This window comes from Bombina bombina, chromosome 2 (genome assembly GCF_027579735.1).
Source record: "Bombina bombina isolate aBomBom1 chromosome 2, aBomBom1.pri, whole genome shotgun sequence".
Classification (NCBI taxonomy): Eukaryota; Metazoa; Chordata; class Amphibia; order Anura; family Bombinatoridae; genus Bombina; species Bombina bombina.
The window spans coordinates 764,264,103-764,288,571 of record NC_069500.1 but is presented as its reverse complement, the minus strand read 5'-3'; the positions used below and the strand labels follow the sequence as shown (position 1 = coordinate 764,288,571).

The following is a 24,469-nucleotide window of genomic DNA, read 5'->3' as shown; positions in this document are numbered from 1 at the left end:
CTGGGAATTTTAAAGAATTCGTTACTGATTCTATTCAGAAGGCTTTGTCTGCATTTCCACCTTCTAATAAGCGTAAGAGGTCTTTTAAAACTTCTCATAAAGTTGATGAAATTTCAAATGACCGACAACATAATGAATTATCCACTTCCGATGAGGATCTATCTGATTCAGACGATCCTTCCACAGACATTGACACTGACAATTCTACTTATTTATTTAAAATAGAGTATATGCGTTCTTTGTTAAAAGAAGTGTTAATTACTTTGGATATTGAGGAAGCTAGTCCACTTGATATTAAAACTAGTAAACGTTTAAATGCTGTTTTTAAACCTCCTGTGGTTACTCCAGAGGTTTTTCCTATTCCTGATGTAATTTCTGACATGATTTCTAAGGAATGGAATAAGCCAGGTACTCCTTTTAATCCTTCTGCAAGGTTTAAAAAATTGTATCCTTTACCAGTGGTTGCAATAGAGTTTTGGGATAAAATCCCCAAAGTTAATGGGGCTATTTCTACTCTTGCTAAACGAACCACTATTCCTATGGAAGATAGTAGTTCCTTTAAAGATTCTTTAGATAGGAAGCTTGAATCTTATCTAAGGAAAGCCTATTTATATTCAGGTCATCTTCTTAGGCCTGCAATTACTTTGGCTGATGTTGCAGCTGCTTCAACTTTTTGGTTGGAGAATTTAGCGCAACAAGAATTGGATTCTGACATATCTAGCATTGTTCGCTTACTGCAACATGCTAATCATTTTATTTGTGATGCCATTTTTTATATTATCAAAATTGATGTTAGATCCATGTCTTTAGCTATTTTAGCTAGAAGAGCTTTGCTGCTTAAATCTTGGAATGCTGATATGACATCTAAGTCTCGATTACTATCTCTTTCTTTCCAAGGTAATAATTTATTTGGTTCTGAGTTGGATTCTATTATTTCAACTGTTACTGGGGGGAAAGGAGTTTTTTTGCCTCAGGATAAAAAACCTAAGGGTAGATCTAAGGCTTCTTAACGTTTTCGTTCCTTTCGACAAAATAGGGAACAAAAACCTAATCCTTCCCCCTAGGAATCTGTTTCCAAATGGAAGCCTTCCTCAAATTGGAATAAATCCAAGCCTTTTAAGAAACCAAAGTCAGCCCCTAAGTCCGCATGAAGGTGTGGCCCTCATTCCAGCACAGCTGGTAGGGGGGCAGATTAAGGTTTTTCAAGGATGTTTGGATAAATTCTGTCCAAAATCAATGGATTCAGAGCATTGTCTCTCAGGGGTACCGAATTGGATTCAGAGTAAGACCTCCTGTGAGGAGATTTTTTTCTCTCATGCATCCCAGTGAATCTAGTAAAAGCTCAGGCTTTCCTGAAGTGTGTTTCAGATCTGGAGGTTTCAGGGGTAATCATACCGGTTCCTTTTCAGGAACAAGGCCTGGGGTTTTATTCAAATCTATTCATTGTCCCAAAGAAAGAAAATTCATTCAGACCAGTTCTGGATCTGAAAATTTTGAATCGTTATGTAAGAGTACCAATTTTCAAGATGATAACTAATCGTTATGTAAGAGTACCAACTTTCAAGATGGTAACTATAAGGACTATTCTGCCTTTTGTTCAGCAAGGACATTATATGTCTACAATAGACTTGCAGGATGCTTACCTTCATATTCCGATTCATCCGGAACATTATTAGTTCCTGAGATTCTCTTTTCTAGACAAGCATTACCAATTTGTTGCTCTTCCATTTGGCCTAGCAACAGCTCCAAGAATCTTTTCAAAGGTTCTGGGTGCCCTACTCTCTGTAATCAGAGAACAGGGTATTGCGGTGTTTCCTTATTTGGACGATATCTTGGTACTAGCTCAGTCTTTACGTTCTGCAGATTCTCACACAAATCAACTTGTGTTGTTTCTTCGAAAACATGGTTGGAGGATCAATTTACCAAAAAGTTTTTTGATTCCTCAGACAAGGGTCACCTTTTTTAGGTTTCCAGATAGATTCAGTGTACATGACTCTGTCTCTAACAGACAAGAGACGTTTGAAATTGATTGCAGCATGTCGGGACCTTCAGTCTCAGTCATTCCCTTCAGTGGCTATGTGCATGGAAGTTTTAGGCCTCATGACTGCAGCATCGGACGCAATTCCTTTTGCTCGTTTTCACATGAGACCTCTCCAGCTTTGCATGCTGAGTCAATTGTGCCGGGATTATACAAAGATATCACTTCACAATTAATATCCTTAAATCCCAATGTTCGACACTCTCTGACGTGGTGGTTAAATCACTAGCGTTTAGTTCAAGGGGCCTCTTTTGTTCGGCCAACCTGGACTGTGATCACAACAGATGCAAGTCTTTCAGGTTGGGGAGCTGTCTGGGAATCTCTGACAGCACAAGGAGTTTGGAAATCTCAAGAGGCGAGATTACCAATCAATATTTTAGAACTCTGTGCAATTCTCAGAGCTCTTCAGTTTTGGCCTCTGTTGAAGAGAGAACCGTGGGGTGGGACTCACAGTCCCCTAGCTATGAAAGAAGTATCTTGGATACTTGTTTGGGCGGAATCCAGCTCTTGTCTAATTTCTGCGGTTCATATCCCAGGTGTAGACAATTGGGAGGGGGATTATCTCAGCCGTCAGACTTTACATCCAGGGGAGTGGTCTCTCCATCCAGCTGTGTTTTCTCAGATTGTTCAGATGTGGGGTCTTCCAGAAATAGATCTGATTGCCTCTCATCTAAACAAGAAACTTCCCAGATACCTGTCCAGGTCCAGGGATTCTCAGGCGGAAGCAGTAGATGTGCTGACACTTCCTTGGTGTTATCAACCTGCTTATATCTTCTCTAGTTCTTCTTCCGAGAGTGATCTCCAAGATCATCATGGAACAATTGTTTGTGTTGCTGGTGGCTCCAGCTTGGCCCCACAGGTTTTGGTATGCAGATCTTGTTCGGATGTCCAGTTGCCAACCTTGGCCACTTCCGTTAAGGCCAGACCTACTGTCTCAAGGTCAGTTTTTCCATCAGGATCTCAAATCATTAAATTTAAAGTTATGGAAATTGAACGCTTAGTGCTTAGTCATAGAAGTTTCTCTGACTCAGTAATTAATACTATGTTACAAGCTCGTAAATCTGTCTCTGGGAAGATTTATTATCGTGTTTGGAAGATTTACATTGCATGGTGTTCTTCTCATAAATTCTCTTGGCATTCTTTTAGAATTCCTAGAATTTTACAGTTTCTCCAGGATGGTTTGGATAGGGGCTTGTCTGCAAGTTCCTTGAAGGGACAAATCTCTGCTCTTTCTGTTTTATTTCACAGAAAGATTGCTAAACTTCCTGATATTCACTGTTTTGTACAGGCCTTAGTTCGTATTAAGCCCATCATTAAATCAATTTCTCCTCCTTGGAGTCTTAATTTGGTTTTGAAGGCGTTACAGGCTCCTCCGTTTGAGCCTATGCATTCTTTGGACATTAAACTACTTTCTTGGAAAGTGTTGTTCCTTTTGGCCATCTTTTCCGCTAGAAGAGTGTCTGAGCTATCTGCTCTTTCTTGTGAATCTCCTTTTCTGATTTTTCATCAGGATAAGGCGGTTTTGCGGACTTAATTTGAATTTTTACCTAAGGTTGTGAATTCTAACACCATTAGTAGAGAAATTGTTGTCCCTTCCTTGTGTCCTAATCCTAAGAATTCTTTGGAAAGATCCTTACATTCTTTGGATGTGGTAAGAGCTTTGAAATATTATGTTGAAGCTACTAAAGATTTCAGGAAGACTTCTAGTCTATTTGTTATATTTTCTGGTCCTAGGAAAGGTCAGAAGGCCTCTGCTATTTCCTTGGCCTCTTGGTTAAAGCTTTTGATTCATCAAGCTTATTTGGAGTTAGGTCAAGCCCCGCCTCAGAGAATTACAGCTCATTCAACTAGACCAGTCTCCACTTTGTGGGCTTTTAAGAATGAAGCTTCAGTTGATCAGATTTGCAAAGCAGCGACTTGGTCCTCTTTGCATACATTTACTAAATTCTACCGTTTTGATGTATTTGCTTCTTCTGAAGCAGTTTTTGGTAGAAAAGGTCTTCAGGCAGCTGTTTCAGTTTGATTCTTCTGCTGCTATTTTCAGTTTTTCTTTTCTTCATAAGAATAACTTATATTTGGGTTGTGGATTATTTTTTCAGCATTTGGCTGTTGTCTATTTTTTATCCCTCCCTCTCTAGTGACTCTTGCGTGGAGTTCCACATCTTGGTAATTTGATATCCCATACGTCACTAGCTCATGGACTCTTGCCAATTACATGAAAGAAAACATAATTGATGTAAGAACTTACCTGATAAATTCATTTCTTTCATATTGGCAAGAGTCCATGAGGCCCACCCTTTTTATGGTGGTTATGAGCTTTTTGTATAAAGCACAATTATTCCAAATTTCTTTGTTGATGCTTTTTACTCCTTTCTTTATCACCCCACTACTTGTCTATTCGTTAAACTGAATTGTGGGTGTGGTGAGGGGTGTATTTATAGGCATTTTGAGGTTTGGGAAACTTTGCCCCTCGTTGTAGGATTGTATATCCCATACGTCACTAGCTCATGGACTCTTGCCAATATGAAAGAAATGAATTTATCAGGTAAGTTCTTACATAAATTATGCTATTACACTCTCATACGCCTAGATTCAGAGTTTTGCGGCCAAAGGGGTGCATTAGCTACGCTGGCTTTTTTCTGGCCGCACCTTTTAAATACCGCTAGTATTTAGAGTTCACAGAATGGCTGCGTTAGGCTCCAAAAAAGGAGCGTAGAGCATATTTACCGCAACTTCAACTCTCGATACCAGCGGTGCTTACGGACGCGGCCAGCTTAAAAAACGTGCTCGTGCACGATTCCCCCATAGAAAAAAATGGGGCTGTTTGAGCTGAAAAAAAACCTAACACCTGCAAAAAAGCCGCGTTCAGCTCCTAACGCAGCCCCATTGTTTGCTATGGGGAAACACTTCCTACGTCTGCACCTAACACTCTAACATGTACCCCGAGTCTAAACACCCCTAACCTTACACTTATTAACCCCTATTCTGCCGCCCCCGCTATCGCTGACACCTGCATATTTTTTTTAACCCCTAATCTGCCGCTCCGTAAACCGCCGCTACTTACATTATCCCTATGTACCCCTAATCTGCTGCCCCTAACACCGCCGACCCCTATATTATATTTATTAACCACTAATCTGCCCCCCACAACGTCGCCTCCACCTGCCTACACTTATTAACCCCTAATCTGACGAGCGGACCGCACCGCTATTATAATAAAGTTATTAACCCCAAATCCGCCTCACTCCCGCCTCAATAACCCTATAATAAATAGTATTAACCCCTAATCTGCCCTCCCTAACATCGCCGACACCAAACTTCAAACATTAACCCCTAATCTGCCGACTGGAGCTCACCGCTATTCTAATAAATTTATTAACCCCTAAAGCTAAGTCTAACCCTAACACTAACACCCCCCTAAGTTAAATATAATTTAAATCTAACGAAATAAATTAACTCTTATTAAATAAATTATTCCTATTTAAAGCTAAATACTTACCTGTAAAATAAACCCTAATATAGCTACAATATAAATTATAATTATATTATAGCTATTTTAGGATTTATATATATTTTACAGGTAACTTTGTATTTATTTTAACCAGGTACAATAGCTATTAAATAGTTAAGAACTATTTAATAGCTAAAATAGTTAAAATAATTACAAAATTACCTGTAAAATAAATCCTAACCTAAGTTACAATTAAACCTAACACTACACTATCAATAAATTAATTAAATAAAATACCTACAATTATCTACAATTAAACCTAACACTACACTATCAATAAATTAATTAAATACAATACCTACAAATAAATACATTTAAATAAACTAACTAAAGTACAAAAAATAAAAAAGAACTAAGTTACAAAAAATAAAAAAATATTTACAAACATTAGAAAAATCGGAACAGCCAATAGAATGCGAGCTCAATCTGATTGGCTGATCGGATCAGCCAATCGGATTGAACTTGATTCTGATTGGCTGATTCTATCAGCCAATCAGAATTTTCCTACCTTAATTCCGATTGGCTGATAGAATCCTATCAGCCAATCGGAAATTCGAGGGACGCCATCTTGGATGACGTCCCTTAAAGGAACCGTCATTCTTCAGTTGGACGTCGGAGGAAGAAGATTGGTCCGCGCTGGAGGTCTTCACGATGGAGCCGTTCGTCATCGGATGAAGATAGAAGATGCCGCTTGGATCAAGATGGTTGCCGGTCTGGATCGCCTCTTCTTCCCGGATAGGATGAAGACTTTGGAGCCTCTTCTGGACCTCTTCAGCCGCAGGATTATGGATTGCCAGCCCCCGCTTGGGTTGGATGAAGATTTTGGAGCCAGGACCGATCGGTGTGATACCCGGCGAGGTGAAGATAAGGTAGGAAGATCTTCAGGGGCTTAGTGTTAGGTTTATTTAAGGGGGGTTTGGGTTAGATTAGGGGTATGTGGGTGGTGGGTTGTAATGTTGGGGGGGGTATTGTATGTGTTTTTTTACAGGCAAAAGAGCTGAATTCATTGGGGCATGCCCCGCAAAGGGCCCTGTTCAGGGCTGGTAAGGTAAAAGAGCTTTGAACTTTTGTAATTTAGAATAGGGTAGGGCATTTTTTTTATTTTGGGGGGCTTTGTTATTTTATTAGGGGGCTTAGAGTAGGTGTAATTAGTTTAAAATTGTTGTAATATTTTTCTAATGTTTGTAAATATTTTTTTATTTTTTGTAACTTAGTTCTTTTTTATTTTTTGTACTTTAGTTAGTTTATTTAAATGTATTTATTTGTAGGTATTGTATTTAATTAATTTATTGATAGTGTAGTGTTAGGTTTAATTGTAGATAATTGTAGGTATTTTATTTAATTAATTTATTGATAGTGTAGTGTTAGGTTTAATTGTAACTTAGGTTAGGATTTATTTTACAGGTAATTTTGTAATTATTTTAACTATTTTAGCTATTAAATAGTTCTTAACTATTTAATAGCTATTGTACCTGGTTAAAATAAATACAAAGTTACCTGTAAAATAAATATAAATCCTAAAATAGCTATAATATAATTATAATTTATATTGTAGCTATATTAGGGTTTATTTTACAGGTAAGTATTTAGCTTTAAATAGGAATAATTTATTTAATAAGAGTTAATTTATTTCGTTAGATTTAAATTATATTTAATTTAGGGGTGTGTTAGTGTTAGGGTTAGACTTAGCTTTAGGGGTTAATACATTTATTACAGATTAGGTCGGCAGATTAGGGGTTAATGTTTGAAGTTAGGTGTCGGCGATGTTAGGGAGGGCAGATTAGGGGTCAATACTATTTATTATAGGGTTATTGAGGCGGGAGTGAGGCGGATTAGGGGTTAATAACTTTATTATAGTAGTGGTGCGGTCCGCTCGGCAGATTAGGGGTTAATAAGTGTAGGCAGGTGGAGGCGACGTTGAGGGGGGCAGATTAGTGGTTAATAAATATAATATAGGGGTCGGCGGTGTTAGGGGCAGCATATTATCGGTACATAGCTATAATGTAGGTGGCGGTGGTGTACGGAGCGGCAGATTAGGGGTTAATAATAATATGCAGGGGTCAGCGATAGCGGGGGCGGCAGATTAGGGGTTAATAAATATAATATAGGGGTCGGCGGTGTTAGGGGCAGCAGATTAGGGGTACATAGGGATAACGTAGTTGGCGGCAGTGTACGGAGCGGAAGATTAGGGGTTAAAAAATTTAAATATAGTGGCGGCGATGTGGGGGGACCTCGGTTTAGGGGTACATAGGTAGTTTATGGGTGTTAGTGTACTTTAGAGCACAGTAGTTAAGAGCTTTATAAACCGGCGTTAGCCCAGAAAGCTCTTTACTACTGACTTTTTTCTGCGGCTGGAGTTTTGTCGTTAGATTTCTAACGCTCACTTCAGCCAAGACTCTAAATACCGGCATTAGAAAGATCCCATTGAAAAGATAGGATACGCAAATGACATAAGGGGAACTGCGGTATGGAAAAGTCGCGGCTGCAAAGTGAGCATTAGACCCTTTCCTGACTGACTCCAAATACCGGCGGTAGCCCAAAACCAGCATTAGGAGCCTGTAACGCTGGTTTTCACGGCTACCGCCCAACTCTAAATCTAGGCCATAATGTTTAAATGGACATGAAACTCCATTTTTTTTCTTACATGATTCAGATAGAACATATCATTTTAATCAACTTTCCAATTTTTTCTATTATCAAATTTGCTTAATTCTCTTGTTATCCTTTGTTGAATGAGCAGCAATGTACTACTGGGAGCTACCTGAATACATCAGGTAAGCCAATAAGAAGAGGCATATGTTTGCTGTCACCAATCAGCAAATAGCTCCCAATAGTGCATTGCTGCTCTTGAGTATACTTATCAACTAAAGAAACCAAGAGAACGAAGCAAATTAGATTATAGAAGTAGATTGGAAAGTAGTTTAAAATTGCATGTTCTATCTGAATCATGAAAGTTTAGTTTTGACTTTACTGTGTGTTTAATGTACCTTAAAATGGATAGAAGCAAATAAGAAAAAAATGAGACTATGTAAACAACTAATTAAATTTACAATCAATAACTTTATCCTCCTGCATTATAGGTTGCCAGCGGACTGATGATCACAGTGGGAATTTATGCCAAGCTTTGCAAAGAAACCAGTAAGTATATATCGAGACAAGTCAATATAAAAATATAAGGCATACAACTGTCTCAAATAAAAATATATAGTGGACAAGATCCATTTTATTGTACCCACTCTGTCTTTGTAATATTTTGTGTCTTGGTATAAGCTTATTTTATATTAGGCTGAAAATAGACAGAAAATATAACTAGAAACATAATCATTAAAAGTCATTGCAAATTAGACATGTGCGATTCATTTCGGATCGATTCGGAAATTCGGCCGAATTCGTAAAATTCAGGATTCGGATCGATTCGGATTTCCGAATTAATATAGTGCCGAATTTACCGAATAAATCCGAATTAGTTCGGATTTATTTGGATTTATTCGGTAGATTCGGATGGCCATGGATTACACTAGTATTGCACAGTATATTAGGTTATATCACTCTGCTATGGGCTACACCTAATATACAGTACATAATACTAGTCTAATACACAGCATATCCCACCGAATTCCGAATTTCTGAACCAAGCCACATTTATTCAAATACGAATGAATCCGAAACGAATCCATACCGAATTGATTCTAATTTTTCCGAATTCAAATCGCTCCGAACCGAAATTAAAAAAAATCAGAATCGATCCAAACCGAACCGGATTTTTTCGCCATGCATATCTATTGCAAATGTAAATTAATGTTGATCAAAATCTTATTTTAAATTCATGTTTGTATAATATTGTTACAAAGATTCTTGCACACAATGCTGCCAGATAGAGTTCATGTGCACGCTCCTGAGCCTCCCTCAGTATGCTGTCATAAATTTGAGTTTCATGTTCTTTTAAATGTGTACCGTAAAATTGGTTTCCTGCTCTAGAGTATAAAATCTATGGGTTTTTTTTTTTATATGAAATAGCTGTTTTTTCTTAAAAGCATTCAAATGGACTGAGCTTAAAAGGAGAGCAGACCTCCTTATGTTATCTTTATACAAAAATGCCACCTTAGCTTATAGCTGTCTGTATACCCAATAGAACAATACTTAGAGAGAGCAATTTAAATGAACATTTTAATATTTTTCTTACACCTCCCATCTGGAGTGTGTTTTCTTCTGCTACTTCTTGTTTTCATGTATCTTTTTTACAGCTAATACTGATGTACTGAAATTTTAAGTATAGGTAGCTGTTTCAACAGGCAAACACAGCTATTTGAATCAAAATAAAGGTAAAGAAGCTATTTGTAAACAAATTAATACACTACAGCAGGTAAAATTGATGATTGGAAGAAAATGTTGCAGTACACTGTCGCTTTAAACTATGCACATAATAAGCTGTAAATCTGTTTTTAAATTTAGGTCATTTCAGTGTGAGAGGTTACATTACAATTACAAATTAACACTATAAACTTTATTGGGGTAACTTTTACATATGATACTTCTGAGTTCAGCAACATGGAGATCCATCCCCTGCACATGTGAACAAGTAATAATGAGTTCAGCAAGAAGGAGCTCCAGACCCTTCTATGCCCCTTTAATTCAGAGCCATATTGTTGACCTATACAGAGCACCAGGAAAACATAATTATTAATCAGTATTAATTCAAATGTTTTGTTTTTCTTGTGAATTGTTTGGGGTTTTAATCATTTTTTAGTAAAGCTCATGTTGTTCTGGCCACTTAGGGGGTTAAGATTTGAAGACGCTAAAAAATAATTGTATCTGTTGTTTAAGAAAATACCACTAGAAGTCAGTGACATTCAGTTTTAATGGATAGTTACAGAACTGTTGTATTACTTTGGCCATCTGGCGGCCCATAGGACACTTGTGGCCGTCTGCATTCGTTTTTGTGGCCCCTGGGGAAAAAGAGAACTAAAAATGTGTGTTTTGGGGATCTATGGAAAAGGGTCAAACAAGGTGGCCACAACTCAAACAAGCTGAAAACAGCCTACAGACAGTATCCTAGAACCTTACCTTGCAGTGAATGTGAAGCTGTGCCTCTGGAAGTTTTTATGAAATATATTATTTATGTGTTTAATACCCATAAATTGATATGTGGCCCTTAAGGCTTCTAAAGTATTGATCTGCTGCTCCCAGGTATTAGGACATCACTGTTGTACCATTGAAAGCCTATGGAGACATAATGTATATGTTCAATACACAAGGGTAAACAATGGCACTACGATAGGAAATCCCCACTAGTATTAATTACTGATATAGCTGTTAGCAAATAGATAGTCTGCTGCTATATTATGTTAAATGATCACAGAGTGCGTGGGTTGGTGCTTTGCATTAGGGAAATTGTGGATAACGAGGAATCCACAGAAAGAATGTAGTCTAAGCACTCTATGCCCAGACTTGAAGGCAAGGAGGTTTCCGGCAGTTATAAAATATAACATTTATTAAATTAATTTTAAAATAAAAATACGAAACATACACACAAAGGGTTAAAAATGTCACTGTGAGGCTGCATCCAAATATACGATAAATGTGGTAATGTGTAGTAATATCATGCCTAGAGTATAGGATTATCAAATTACCGCAAAATTATCAATTAATAATGGAGCCAGATTCCCTTTAGAATTAATTAGCTGAAGTGGGATAAATGTGTGAATCACAGTAGGGTAGTGGTGGCTAAACTGGTAATCATACCATTGGTATAGAAAATAAATGCATGCAGGGCTATAGCAACAACAGGGGTTGAGTGCTTGTGATACGATAGGGAATCCTGTCTGATGGTCAGGTTATCACTGGGTATAACGGAGATCATTTTCAACCGACCAAAATAAGTTTACTAGTTGGGTGTTAGAATATGTGTTAGAATATGTGTTAGAATATGTGTTAGAATATGTGTTAGAATATGTGTTAGAATATGTGTTAGAATATGTGTTAGAATATGTGTTAGAATATGTGCTAGAATATGTGTTAGAATATGTGTTAGAATATGTGTTAGAATATGTGTTAGAATATGTGTTAGAATATGTATTTCTCTGGCAACCAGGTTGGAAGCAAATAGGTATCCTGTGTTACGATGTATGGTTCCAACTATTGTGTCACAATTGACTATCTGGTAGTTACAATTATAAGATAAAACCACACAAAAATCCAGATTATTATTAAAGGTTTATTATTAAAGGTTATACTTTTTATTGGAATGTGTGCAAAATGTTTTGCTTAAACACGTGAGGTTTTAACTCAGATATACAGTCTGTTGGATTGGATAACAATTAGCAGTACGGGACACTTTTTTAAATCTTCACTCTGTCAAGGCTCTTCCTTTGAGCCTACCTCTAGTCATTGATTTAATTTAAAGTGAATGTAAATTTTGATGCTAAAGCGCCCGGTTTTTATAAATTAGATTAATAACAGGGGCACTTTAATTCATAAAAATTTACATTTCACTCGTGAAAAAAAACCTTACCTTTTAAACTTGACAGCAGCTCCAGCTTCCTCCGGTCGTCGCAAGCCATTTCTGACATCAGAAATGATGGATTGGTCATCCTCCAATCACGGCTCCCCCCCCCCCAGGGAATCAGTGTCTGATTCAAAGCCGTGATTGGAGGAAGACTGATTCCTTATTTTAGACCCAGGAAGAGACTTTGCGATGGGTGGAGGAAGCAGGATCGGCTGTCAAGTTTAAAAGGTAAGTATTTTTTTTGTTTAAATATTTTTATTAATTTTCAAATCAAAATATCATTTTACAAATAAACTTCAAACAAGTAACATTACAGGTTCAGTCTGTTCAAGAGTCACATTCATCATATATTTGTCGGTATTTTACTCCGAATAACTTTGTCATCGTAATAAACATAATATCTTATCCACAACAGAAAGAAACACTCTTATATATTATCACCTTCAACGTTGATTTTTTACATGTCAATCCTTCTTACCCTTCTAGTCCCTTCCACATACATAATATATGGTTCCCACATTTCAATGAAGCGGTCCCTAGTATTTAGGAGTTCTGCCGTGGCATTTGACATATTATAGTGGTATTCTATTCTCTTTTCAATATACTCAAAGGTAGGAACATCTATCTTCCAGAGCTTCGCTATGCACATACGTGTAACAGTACATATCATGTTAACTAACTTGGAGTGCCTCTTTAGATGCCCTTCTAATGGAAAATGTAGAAGGGCCTGCTCTGGAGAAAGGGCTATATCAGTTTCAAGTATTAAGCTTAAATAGTGTGAGGTGCGATCCCATACTCTCCTAACCTTACTACAATGCCACCACATATGTAGATATGTCCCTGCTTCGTCGCACCCTCTGTAGCATTTACGGTGTTCACGGTCCTCAGCTTTAGCCCACCTATTGGGATAAATGTACCACCTATGTATTACCTTGAGGTAATTTTCTTTTAATGTAGCATTAGGGGAGAATTTAAGACCTCTCTGGATATTCTCTGCCCAGGTTTCAACTGACCAAGATCTACCTAAGTCCTGTTCCCATTTTATCATGCTATTGTTTTTTTTATCCTTCTCTTTGATGTTGAAAAGTGGATATAGTAAGGTAACCATACCCCTCTTATATTCTTTAGTTAAGCACAGTGACTCGTATATAGTGTTATGTTCTTTCTTTGTGTTTCCTAATATCTCTTGTACCCTGGATTTGAGTTGTAGGTAGTGAAACCAGAGATTTCTATCAGGTTCCCCCAGTTCTTCATATTGTTTAAAAGACAGTATCCTACCATTGATAAGTGTATCTGCTATGCGATATAGGCCTTTATTTTCCCATTTTCCCTGCATTTGTGAATTTGTTATGAACTTGATGGGTATCAAGGGTGTCGCTTGAGAGCGGTTATTGATAATTGAAAAGGTTCTGTTCAGTTTGTCCCATAGAATAATGGTGTGGTGTATTGCTACATACTGTCGTAGGATTTGAGGTCTGTCTTGTTTGTCTGCCCATAGTAATCTATCTAATCTGCCTATTTCCATGATATCAGATTCTAACTGAACCCATTGTGGAGTCTTAGTCGTTCTATGCCATTGGATGGTTTGGGCCATTCTAGCTGCATAATAATAAGATATTAAGTCTGGAAGTCCCACCCCCCCCCCCTGATTTATGTTTGGTCAACGTGTCCTTATTAATTCTTGCCCTTTTCCCTTGCCATATAAATTTAAGAATTTCCTTTTGCATTATTTGTAGTTCTGAAATCGGTACATTTATTGGGAGAGAGCGAAATAGATAGAGGATCTTGGGCAGTATCGTCATTTTGATGGACATAATCCTTCCATATAATGAGAGTTTGTATTTGGCCCAGTTGGTCAACAAAGCTTTAACCTGTTTAAATATACCTGTGTAATTTTCTTTGTATAGATTATGCACATTTCGTGAAAGGAAAATACCCAGATACTTGATGGATGTCTTTGCCCAAGAGAAGGTAAAATTAATCTCCAGTAATTTTTTCGTGTGATTAGGTAAATGAATATCTAAGGCCTCACATTTACCTTCATTCACCTTGTATCCTGATAGTGAACCAAACTTACCTATCTCTGAGTATATTACTGGTAGGGAAAGTAGGGGCTTAGTGACTGCGAGGATGACATCATCCGCAAACAGTGATATTTTGTATTCATTTTCACCTACTTTGATTCCTGTTATATTGGGGTTGTCTCTAATTTTCTGTGCTAGTGGTTCAATACATAATGCAAACAACAACGGTGATAGTGGGCAGCCCTGTCTGGTCCCATTCCTGATCTTGATTTGCTTTGATTGATATCCCGAGAGTCTGATAAACGCATCCGGCGTAGAGTACAACTTTTTTAACCCCATATAAAATGGACCCTTGATTCCTACCTTATTTAGGACTGCTAGCATGTAATCCCAATTGATCCTGTCAAATGCCTTCTCCGCATCCAGAGTAAGGAGCAGAGAAGGCATTCCTTTATTTGTTGCAAAATTTATCAAGTCTATGATCTTTCTTACATTGTCTGGGGCTTCTCTTTGAGCTATGAATCCCACTTGGTCAGTATTTATTAAATTTGTGATGGGGGTAGCCAATCGATTTGCCAAAATTTTGGTGAAAAGTTTGAGGTCCTGATTTATTAGTGAAATTGGCCTATAATTTTGACAATATTGTTTGCATTTCCCCGGCTTTGGGATAATTGTCACCCTCGCAGTCAATATATCTTGTGGTATGTCTGTACCTTGCAAAATATTATTAAAAATAGTTACTAGATGTGGTACCACCGATTTTTGAAGATCTTTATAAAAAGAGCCTGGGAACCCGTCCGGACCCGGGGCTTTATTTCTCTTTAATCCTTTAATGGCTTGGTTTATCTCCTGAATTGTTATAGGTGCATTAAGCAGATCTAGATCCTCTTGGGGGATTTTTTTTAGTGAGCTACTCTCCAGGAACCTATCTAATTCTTTTTGTTTATATACTGCAATATTGGGTTGTGGCAAGTTATAGAGTGAGTTGTAGTAGTTGGCAAACTCATTAGCTATCTGCAGGGGATCATTGGTTACTGATCCATTTGTTAATTGTATTTGTGGGATGGTGGAGGCTCTGGTCATATCTTTTAATTTATTTGCTAATAATTTGTCAGGTTTATTACCATATGTGTAGTATCTTGTATCGACTGCTTTGAAGGAGGAGATTGCCTCTTTATCAAGCATTAGGTTAAGTTCCTCACTTTTCTTTTTTAATAATTTAGTTAGCCCTCCCTTAGAATTTCTCATTATTTGTTCTCGAATCGTGGAAATCTCCTTCCTCAATTTTTCTAATGTGGAGTTATATTGTTTTTTAACTTTAGAGGATTCAGCTATAATCAAACCCCTAATCGAAGCTTTCAGAGCACTCCAAATTATGTTTGGATTAGCTGTGGAACCCTCATTTATTCTCATGAATTCATCGATGTGCTTCTCAATTTGTTGTTTAAAGACTTCATTTTGAAGTACTTTGGGGTGTAGGGTCCAGGATCTTATTCTGCCTGGATTTAACACTCCTTCTAGATCTAATGTCATCATGTCATGGTCTGACCATACGCAGCTGCTTATAGTAGCCTCTGTAACTAGAGGGAGTATGATTTGACTTATTAAAATTAAGTCGATTCTAGAGCGTGTGCCATGTACTGATGAATAGTAGGTGTATTCTTTGGCTCCTCTATTTACTGCTCTCCAGCTGTCTAGTAAGTTGTGGTCTAATAATAAATCTCTTAAGATTTGCTGGTCTGGGGTCTGTCTTCTATTCTTTTGTGGGTCTGTTGTTGTCCTGTCTAATTTATCGTCTAAAGTCATATTAAAGTCGCCCCCCATGATTATTTTGTGTCTTTTCCAGGATATTAGCAGCTTACTTATTTTGGTGAAAAATGGCCCTTGGTGATCATTAGGAGCATAAATGTTCACTAACAGAATTGGTGTATTGTGTATCAATCCCCTTACTATGAGGTATCTCCCCTCCTTATCAGTGATTATTTCTTCCTCCTTAAAGTTAAGAGAGGCATGTAGGAGTATAGAAACACCACATTTTTTCTTTTTATTGATAGCATGATATTTAATAGGGAAAAGTTTATCCCAAAATTTGGGTGTTGTGGTGGAGGTGAAGTGGGTCTCCTGAATCATCACTATGCTAGCTTTTTGAGCTTTATACTCTATAATGGCTTTCTTTCTTTTTATATTGGAATTAAGGCCCCTGGCATTATGTGAGATTATCTTAATCTGCATGGTAACTTTTTATTTTTAAGCTGAATAACATCTAGGAAACCTTGGTACCTGTAGCCTATACGGGCCGGAGATGTGGGACCTTTGCACACTAGGAGGATACCTTCATATTTGGAGTGTCTTAATGAACCTGTTTTTCGTGACTGTTGTGCCTGAACCTTTAGAACTGAACAATAAAACATAAAACAGTTAAATATAACATTCAAACTGGGTGCCACAAACTGCACCTGCGAAATTTTTGACCTTCTGGTCAGTATTCAACTCTGGAATAGTCATGTTATAACTTTCTTATTTTCTATAATCTGACATTATACCTTGAGGGAGAAAACATATCAGCAAAAAAAGAGAGTGAAGGATAGAGATCGGTATGAAAAGTAAGAGAAAAAGAAAAGAAGAAGAGAGGGGCAATACAATTTTCCATTACAACTCGTGTACTAATGTATCTTTCCATTATACCTTATATCCAGTCCAACTGTGTGAGGTAATGTTCAAACTCTTATGGATCTTCTCACCCTAGTTCCATAAGGATGTAATCAGATATTATACCTTGAGGGAGAGAACATACCAGCAAAAGGAGAATGAAGGATAGAGATAAGTTGAGAAAGTAAGAGAAAAAGGAAAAAAGAAAGGAGAGAGAGACAATACACTTTTCAATTACCATTCGTGGACTGTCTCCTTCAATTATACCATATACCTAGTCCAACTGTGTGAGGTAAAGTTACTCTTAATGATCTTCTCATCCTGACTCCATAAGGATGTCTTCTTCAATGGACAGGAGGATTCTCCTCGCTGTTGGAGTTCTGGTCTTCATTGGAGGGTGTAGTTGGTCTTGATTTTTTTGGGTTACCTTTTTTAGTGACCATAGTCCATTCTCTCTGGGGTGGTCTTCTCGCTGTCTGCTGTGTGGACTGCGTTGTGGGTTCTTCCATTGTTATATCCAGTTTGTTGAGTGTCATTTGTCCCTCCTCTAGTGACGAGCAAGAATACAAGGTATTCTGGTGAGTAAAGATCAACTTGAAGGGAAAGTTCCAGCGGTATCTTATTTTCTCTTTGTTAAGTGCTTCTACAATCGGTTTCATTTCACGTCTTTTTCTCAGTGTTATGGGAGATAGATCCGTATATATTTGGATATTGTGTCCCTCATAGGTGATCGACTTAGCTTGTCTTGCTGCCTGCAAAATCATCTCCTTGACATGATAATAATGTAGTTTAACTATAATGTCTCTGGTTTTGGATTGGGAGGGTCTGGTGAGAGCTCTGTGGATTCTATCGAAGAGCAGCATGTTGATTTCTGTATCTGGAATTAGTTGGTGGAATATTTCCGTAACATCCGCTTGGAGATTTTTGTAATCTTCTGGGAGGTTTCTGATTCTCAGGTTTGATCTTCTAGATCTGTTTTCTAAGTCTTCCACCTGCTCTTCAAGCTTTTTGATATATATAGCATGGTCTAACAGGGTGTGTTTGATTTGGGGAATCTCTTCCGTGATATCATCAATTTTGTTTTCCAATTCTGTTGTCCTTCCCCCTATTTCTCTTATGTCCTTTTTGAGGTCATGTATTGCTGTTTTCAACTCTTCATGGAAGAAGGATTTGATCTGGGTTAACAGTTCATTGTTTGGAATATCTTTTCCTATTTGGCTATCCTCTTCTGTTGATTCTACTTCAGTAGGTAGCTTTGTTGGAGAGGCCGCTTTATCTATGAGTTTAAGTTTAAGCTGCGACTTAGATAAGCAGTCCTTTACTGTTTGGTTCCTGCTCTTCATCTTGGAGAGTGACCTCTTTCAAAAAATATGTTATAGAGTTAATCTGGGCTACAGATATATTGAAAACACGACCCCTGTATTTTCCTTTGCTCACCTCGCCTCCCTTTCCTCCTCCATCCGTTTTACAAAAACATAAGTTAGTTGCTGGGCAGCATTTTAACAGATTATAACTTCATTGTCTCTGTAAGACTACTCCAGGTTGAATTTTTATAAGCTTAACCAAACATTGCAGAGTTTAAATCTTTTTCTAAAGTGCTGAAGGTATTTTTTAGTATCCCAGGGCCTTACGTTCTAGTGTCCACGTGACAGCTTTTACCACAGATATTTTCGCTAAAAGTGTCCCACTCTCGCCTTGATAAGGTGCAGAGTCAGGTTAGTGAGATGTGAGATGTTACCTGCTGTGGCAAACTTAGAACTACTTAAGTTAAGAGCCCTGAATCTGTTATTAGTGACTTCTCATGCTCATTGCCTAGTTAGGCATATAGTTAATCAGTCTGCAGCTTTTAGATGTTATATGCTCTGGGAATTTCCCCCAATATCTTCTCTTTATATTGTAGAAAATGAGCCAGTTTATAATGCCCACTCACTCTCAATGTAAAATTTTGTGAAAGATTGATATATTGAGTGGATGTACAGTTCAGTCTTAATAGTGATGATGTATCAGAGAGAAGAAAAAAGAAATGGCGATTTTCCCGCCACTCACCCTTATGTTGTTGGTCCCTGATGTAGTCTCCAGAGCATATATGTGATTTCCAGAAGCTCTTTTCACCTTCTTTTTGTCTGATCTTCTCAGTCTTCACTTCCCAGCAATGACTCCTGAGGCCTCCCTCACCTCCTCTGATGAAAAACCTTCCGGTAAGCTGCTCACCTTTTAAAGCTTAATTTTGGCTTGCTGCATCTGAGCCAAGGGTCAGATCTGTGTAGTCTGAGAGGTCGGATGGTTAGGAGTTTATATATGATGAATTTGGCCCTTTGCTGTTCTGTCTCCGGTCCGGGGTAGGCCGCATCCCCAGCCTTTCCTGATTTTGGCCTGGTCCTGAAAATCGGATCACTCGAAAATGGCTTAAAAACGCCTGAAATTTGTCCTGCTGCCTCTCAGTAGTATTTGGAAGCACACAGGACCAAATGTACACTGCTATTTGGGTCTAAAGAACTTTGAAAACACTTAATTTTATTCTCTTAGCCCAGAGCTCCAGCTAAGTGCTTCTTTCCTGCTTGCTGGCTAGCTCCGCCCCCAAAAGGTAAGTATTTTTTTCGCAACACAAGTGAAATGTAAATTTTGATGAATTAAAGTGCCCCTGTTTTTAATCGAATTTTTAAAAAACGGGCACTTTTGCATCCAAATTTACATTCACTTTAACAGCGCAACTAGAGTTGCGAAGTGGGACGCCAATAGCAGGTTTCATCTCATAGTCTTGAGCCTGCTGATTTAACCAGTGGCACTCATTCAGCAAGCAATTAGATTTAATGCTGTGAAGCCAGTATACACTGTGGACAACATAAACAGGGGTAGTGTGTGTCTATGGCACACTGTATTAAAGTTAGCTTTCCAGGGCAAATAGTGGGCATTACTTTAGCTTATACGGTTATAATATAACATGAGATTAGAGTAACACTAGTGATACAATAGAGATCAGAGACACATTAATGACACAATATCACAGATATTAGGATCACATGGCAAATTAATTGTTTGATAGCCTCACTGGATATTTTTCTGACACCAACACAACACAAATTGACCTATAACACAGGGATTACTTGGCTACATAGACATATTTATATTACATACGGCTAGATTACGAGTCTTGCGTTAGCCTTAAAAAGCAGCGTTGAGAGGTCCCAACGCTGCTTTTTAACGCCCGCTGGTATTACGAGTCTGGCAGGAGAGGGTCTACCGCTCACTTTTCTTCTGCGACTTGAGCTTACCGCAAATCCCCTTATGTAAATTGTGTATCCTATCTTTTCAATGGGACTTGCATAACGCCGGTATTACAAGTCTTGGAAGAAGTGAGCAGTAGACCCTCTCCTGTCAAGACTCCTACCGCATTTAAAAGTTAGTAGTTAAAGGGACACTGTACACAAAATTTTTCTTTCGTGATTCAGATTGAGCATGAAATTTTAAGCAACTTTCTAATTTACTCCTATTATCAAATTTTCTTCATTCTCTTGGTATCTTTATTTGAAATGCAAGAATGTAAGTTTAGATGCCGGCCCATTTTTGGTAAACAACCTGGGTTGTCCTTGCTGATTGGTGGATAAATTCATCCCGCAATAAAAAAGTGCTGTCCAGAGTACTGAAACCATAAAAAGATTAGATGCGTTCTTTTTCAAATAATGATAGCAAGAGAACGAAGAAAAATTGATAATAGGAGTAAATTAGAAAGTTGCTTAAAATTGCATGCTCTTTCTGAATTACAAAAGAAAAAATTTGGGTTCAGTGTCTCTTTAAGAGTTTTATGGGCTAACGCCGTAACATAAAACTCTTAACTAAAGTTCTACAAAGTACACTAACACCCATAAACTACCTATTAACCCCTAAACCGAGACACCCCCCCCACATCGGAAACACTCAAATTAAAATTGTAACCCCTAATCTGCCGACCGGACATCGCCTCCACTTTAATAAATATATTAATGTTGCCGCTACTATAACGTCGCCGCTACTATATTAAAGGTATTAACCCCTAAACCTAAGTCTAAACCTAACCCTAACCCCCCCTAATTTAAATATAATTTAAAATAATCTAAATAAAATTACTACAATTAAATAAATTAATCCTATTTAAAACTAAATACTTACCTGTACAATAAACCATAAGATAGCTACAATATAACTAATAGTATTAATATTTTACAGGCAACTTTGTATTTATTTTAACTAGGTAGAATAGTTACTAAATAGTTATTAACTATTTAATAACTACCTAGTTAAAATAAAGACAAATTTACCTGTAAAATAAATCCTAACCTAATTTTCAATTATACCTAATTATACCTAACACTACCTAATTTAATTACCTAAACTACCTACAATTAATTACAATTAAATTAAATAAACTAAAGTACGAAAAACAACAAACACTAAATTACAGAAGATAAAAAAATAATTACAATTTTTAAAAACTAATTACACCTACTCTAATCCCCCTAATAAAATAAAAAAGCCCCCAAAAATAATAAAAATCCCTACCCTATACTAAATTACAAATAGCCCTTAAAAGGGCCTTTTGTGGGGCATTGCTCCAAAGTAATCAGCTCTTTTACCTGTAAAAAAAATACAATACCCCCCCACATTAAAACCCACCACCCACACACCCAACCCTACTCTAAAACCCACCCAATCCCCCTTAATAAAACCTAACACTACCCCCTTTAAGATCACCCTACCTTGAGCTGTCTCAATCAGCCAATAGGATTGAGCTTGCATTCTATTGGCTGTTCCAATCAGCCAATAGAATGGGAGCTCAATTCTATTGGCTGATTGCATTAGCCAAGAGGATTTTTCCTACCTTAATTCCGATTGGCTGATAGAATCCTATAAGCCAATCGGAATTCAAGGGACGCCATTTTGGATGACGTCATTTAAAGGAACCTTCATTCTTCGCTTGGACTTCATTTGAAAAGGATGCTCCGTGTCGGCTGGATTGAAGATGGACCTGCTCCGCTCTAGATGGATGAAGATAGAAGATGCCATCTGGATAAAGACTTCTACCGCTTGGAGGACCTCTTCTGCCCAGATCGGATGAAGACTTCTGCAACTCTGGAGGTCCACTTGTGCCCGGCTGGGTGAAGACGTCTCAAGGTAGGGTGATCTTCAAGGGGGTAGTGTTAGGTTTTTTTAAGGGGGGATTGGGTGGGTTTTAGAGTAGGGTTGGGTGTGTGGGTGTTGGGGGTTATTGTATTTTTTGTACAGGTAAAAGAGCTGATTACTTTGGGGCAATGCCCAGCAAAAGGCCCTTTTAAGGGCTATTTGTAATTTAGTATAGGGTAGGGATTTTTTTTTAATTTGGGCGGCTTTTTTATTTTATTAAGGGGATTAGATTAGGTGTAATTAGTTTAAAAATCTTGTAATTTTTTCCCCCTGTAATTTAGTGTTTGTTGTTTTTCGTACTTTAGTTTATTTAATTTAATTGTAATTAATTATAGTTAATTTTAGTTCATTTATTTAATTATAGTGTAGTGTTAGGTGTAATTGTAACTTAGGTTAGGGTTTATTTTTACAGGTAAATTTGTACTTATTTTAACTAGGAAGTTATTAAATAGTTAATAACTATTTAATAACTATTCTACCTAGTTAAAATAAATACAAAGTTGCCTGTAAAATAAAAATAAATCCTAAGCTAGCTACAATGTAACTATTAGTTATATTGTAGATATTTTAGGATTTATTTTATAGGTAAGTATTTAGTTTTAAATAGGAATAATATATTTAATTTTAGTTATTTTATTTAGATTTATATAAATTATATTTAAATTAGGGGGTGTTAGGGTTAGGGTTAGGGTTAGGTTTAGGGGTTAATAACTTTATTATAGTGGCAGCGACGTTGGCGAAGGCAGATTAGGGGTTAATAAATGTAGGTAGGTTGTGGCGACGCTGAGGGGGCAGATTAGGGGTTAATAAATATAATGTAGGGTTCGGCGATGTTGGGGGCATCAGATTAGGGGTTCATACGGATAATGTAGGTGGCGACGGTTTCTGGAGCAGCAGAGTAGGGGTTAATAATTATAATGTAGGTGGCGACGGGACGGCAGAGTTAATAAGTGTAAGATTAGGGGTGTTTAGACTCGGTGTTCATGTTAGGGTGTTAGGTGTAGATATAAAATTCATTTCCCCATAGGAATCAATGGGGCTGCGTTAGGAGCTGAACGCTTTTTTTTTTGCAGGTGTTAGTTTTTTTTTCCAGCCGGCTCAGCCCCATTGTTTCCTATGGGGAAATCGTGCACAAACACGTTTAGCCAGCTTACTGCTACCGTAAGCAACGCTGGTATTGAGGTGAGATGTGGAGCTAAATTTTGCTCTACGCTCAACTTTTTGAGCGTTAAAAAACTTGTAATACCAGCTTTGTCTTAAGGGAGCGTTAAAAAAAAAGTCTCGTTAGCAACGCACCCCTGTTACCGCAAAACTTGAAATCTCGGTGATAGTATCTAATCTCCCCAATGAAACGTTACAGAGTTACACAGTTATCTGAATAGTTAAGTACAGATAACTCTCTCAATGGGGCAGATGGCTTTACGATAAGATTCCCGGTTGTAATACTACACTATGGTTAGCTGTTGTTATGCAGTGAACAGTATAAAGCCACCTATGACACACAGATACAGTAATTGTTATCCAATCCAACAGACTGTATATCTGAGTTAAAACCTCACGTGTTTAAACACAACATTTTGCACACATTCCAATAAAAAGTATAACCTTTAATAATAATCTGGACTTTTGTGTGGTTTTATCTTATAATTGTAACTACTAGATAGTCAATTGTGACACAATAGTTGGAACCATACATCGAAGCACAGGATCCTGGTTGCCAGAAAAACAAGCACCTATATATTTGCTTATCCCATTGTTGGAATACATATTCTAATACATATTCTAACACATATTCTAACACATATTCTAACACCCAACTAGTAAACTTATTTTGGTCATTGCACAATGATCTCCGTTATACCCAATGATAACCTGACCATCAGAAAGGATTCCCTATCGTATCACGAGCACTCAACCCCTGTTGTTGCTATAGCCCTGCATGCATTTATTTTCTATACCTATGGTATGATTACCAGTTTAACCACCACTACCCTACTGTGATTCACACATTTATCCCACTTCAGCCAATGAATTCTAAAGTGAATCTGGCTCTATTATTAATTATTTTGCGGTAATTTGATACTTTTATTCGCTAGGCACAATATTACTACACATTACCACATTTATTGTATATTTTGATGAAGCCTCACATTTACATTTTTAACCCTTTGTGTGTATGTTTCGTATTTTTATTTTAAATTAATTTAATTAACAAAGCCAAGCAGATCAATTAATACATCAAATTATGAATTCATCATTACATTATTTATCTACTAAACAGAGCATAGTAAAATCCTCATATGAAATCACTAATACAATTATAGTATTACTGGGCGATATGTGGTATGTCTATGTTTAGAAACTACAACTCCCAAGCTAAAGTTACAAAAAACAAAAAAACTAAAATTACAGAAAAAAATAAACAAAGGTATCCAAAATAAAAAAAAAATAAACCTAAACTAATACCCCTATAAAAAAAAAATACCCCCAAAATAAAAACACCCTCTAATCTAATACTTAACTACCAATAGCCATTTAAAGGGCCTTTTGTAGGGCATTGCCCTAAGTTAAACAGTTTTTTTACC

At 37.3% G+C, this 24,469-nt stretch overlaps 1 protein-coding gene across 2 annotated transcripts in view; it reads left to right on the top strand.

Moving 5' to 3' along the window:
- The window catches only part of LOC128649552 (tetraspanin-33-like), a 107,577-nt gene that overhangs the window by 7,157 nt on the left and 75,951 nt on the right, over positions 1–24,469 (top strand). For both annotated transcript variants that reach the window (XM_053702896.1, XM_053702895.1), the window contains exon 2: positions 8,630–8,687. In XM_053702896.1, coding sequence (XP_053558871.1) covers positions 8,630–8,687 — 58 coding nt within the window. The remainder of the gene's footprint in view (positions 1–8,629; positions 8,688–24,469) is intronic.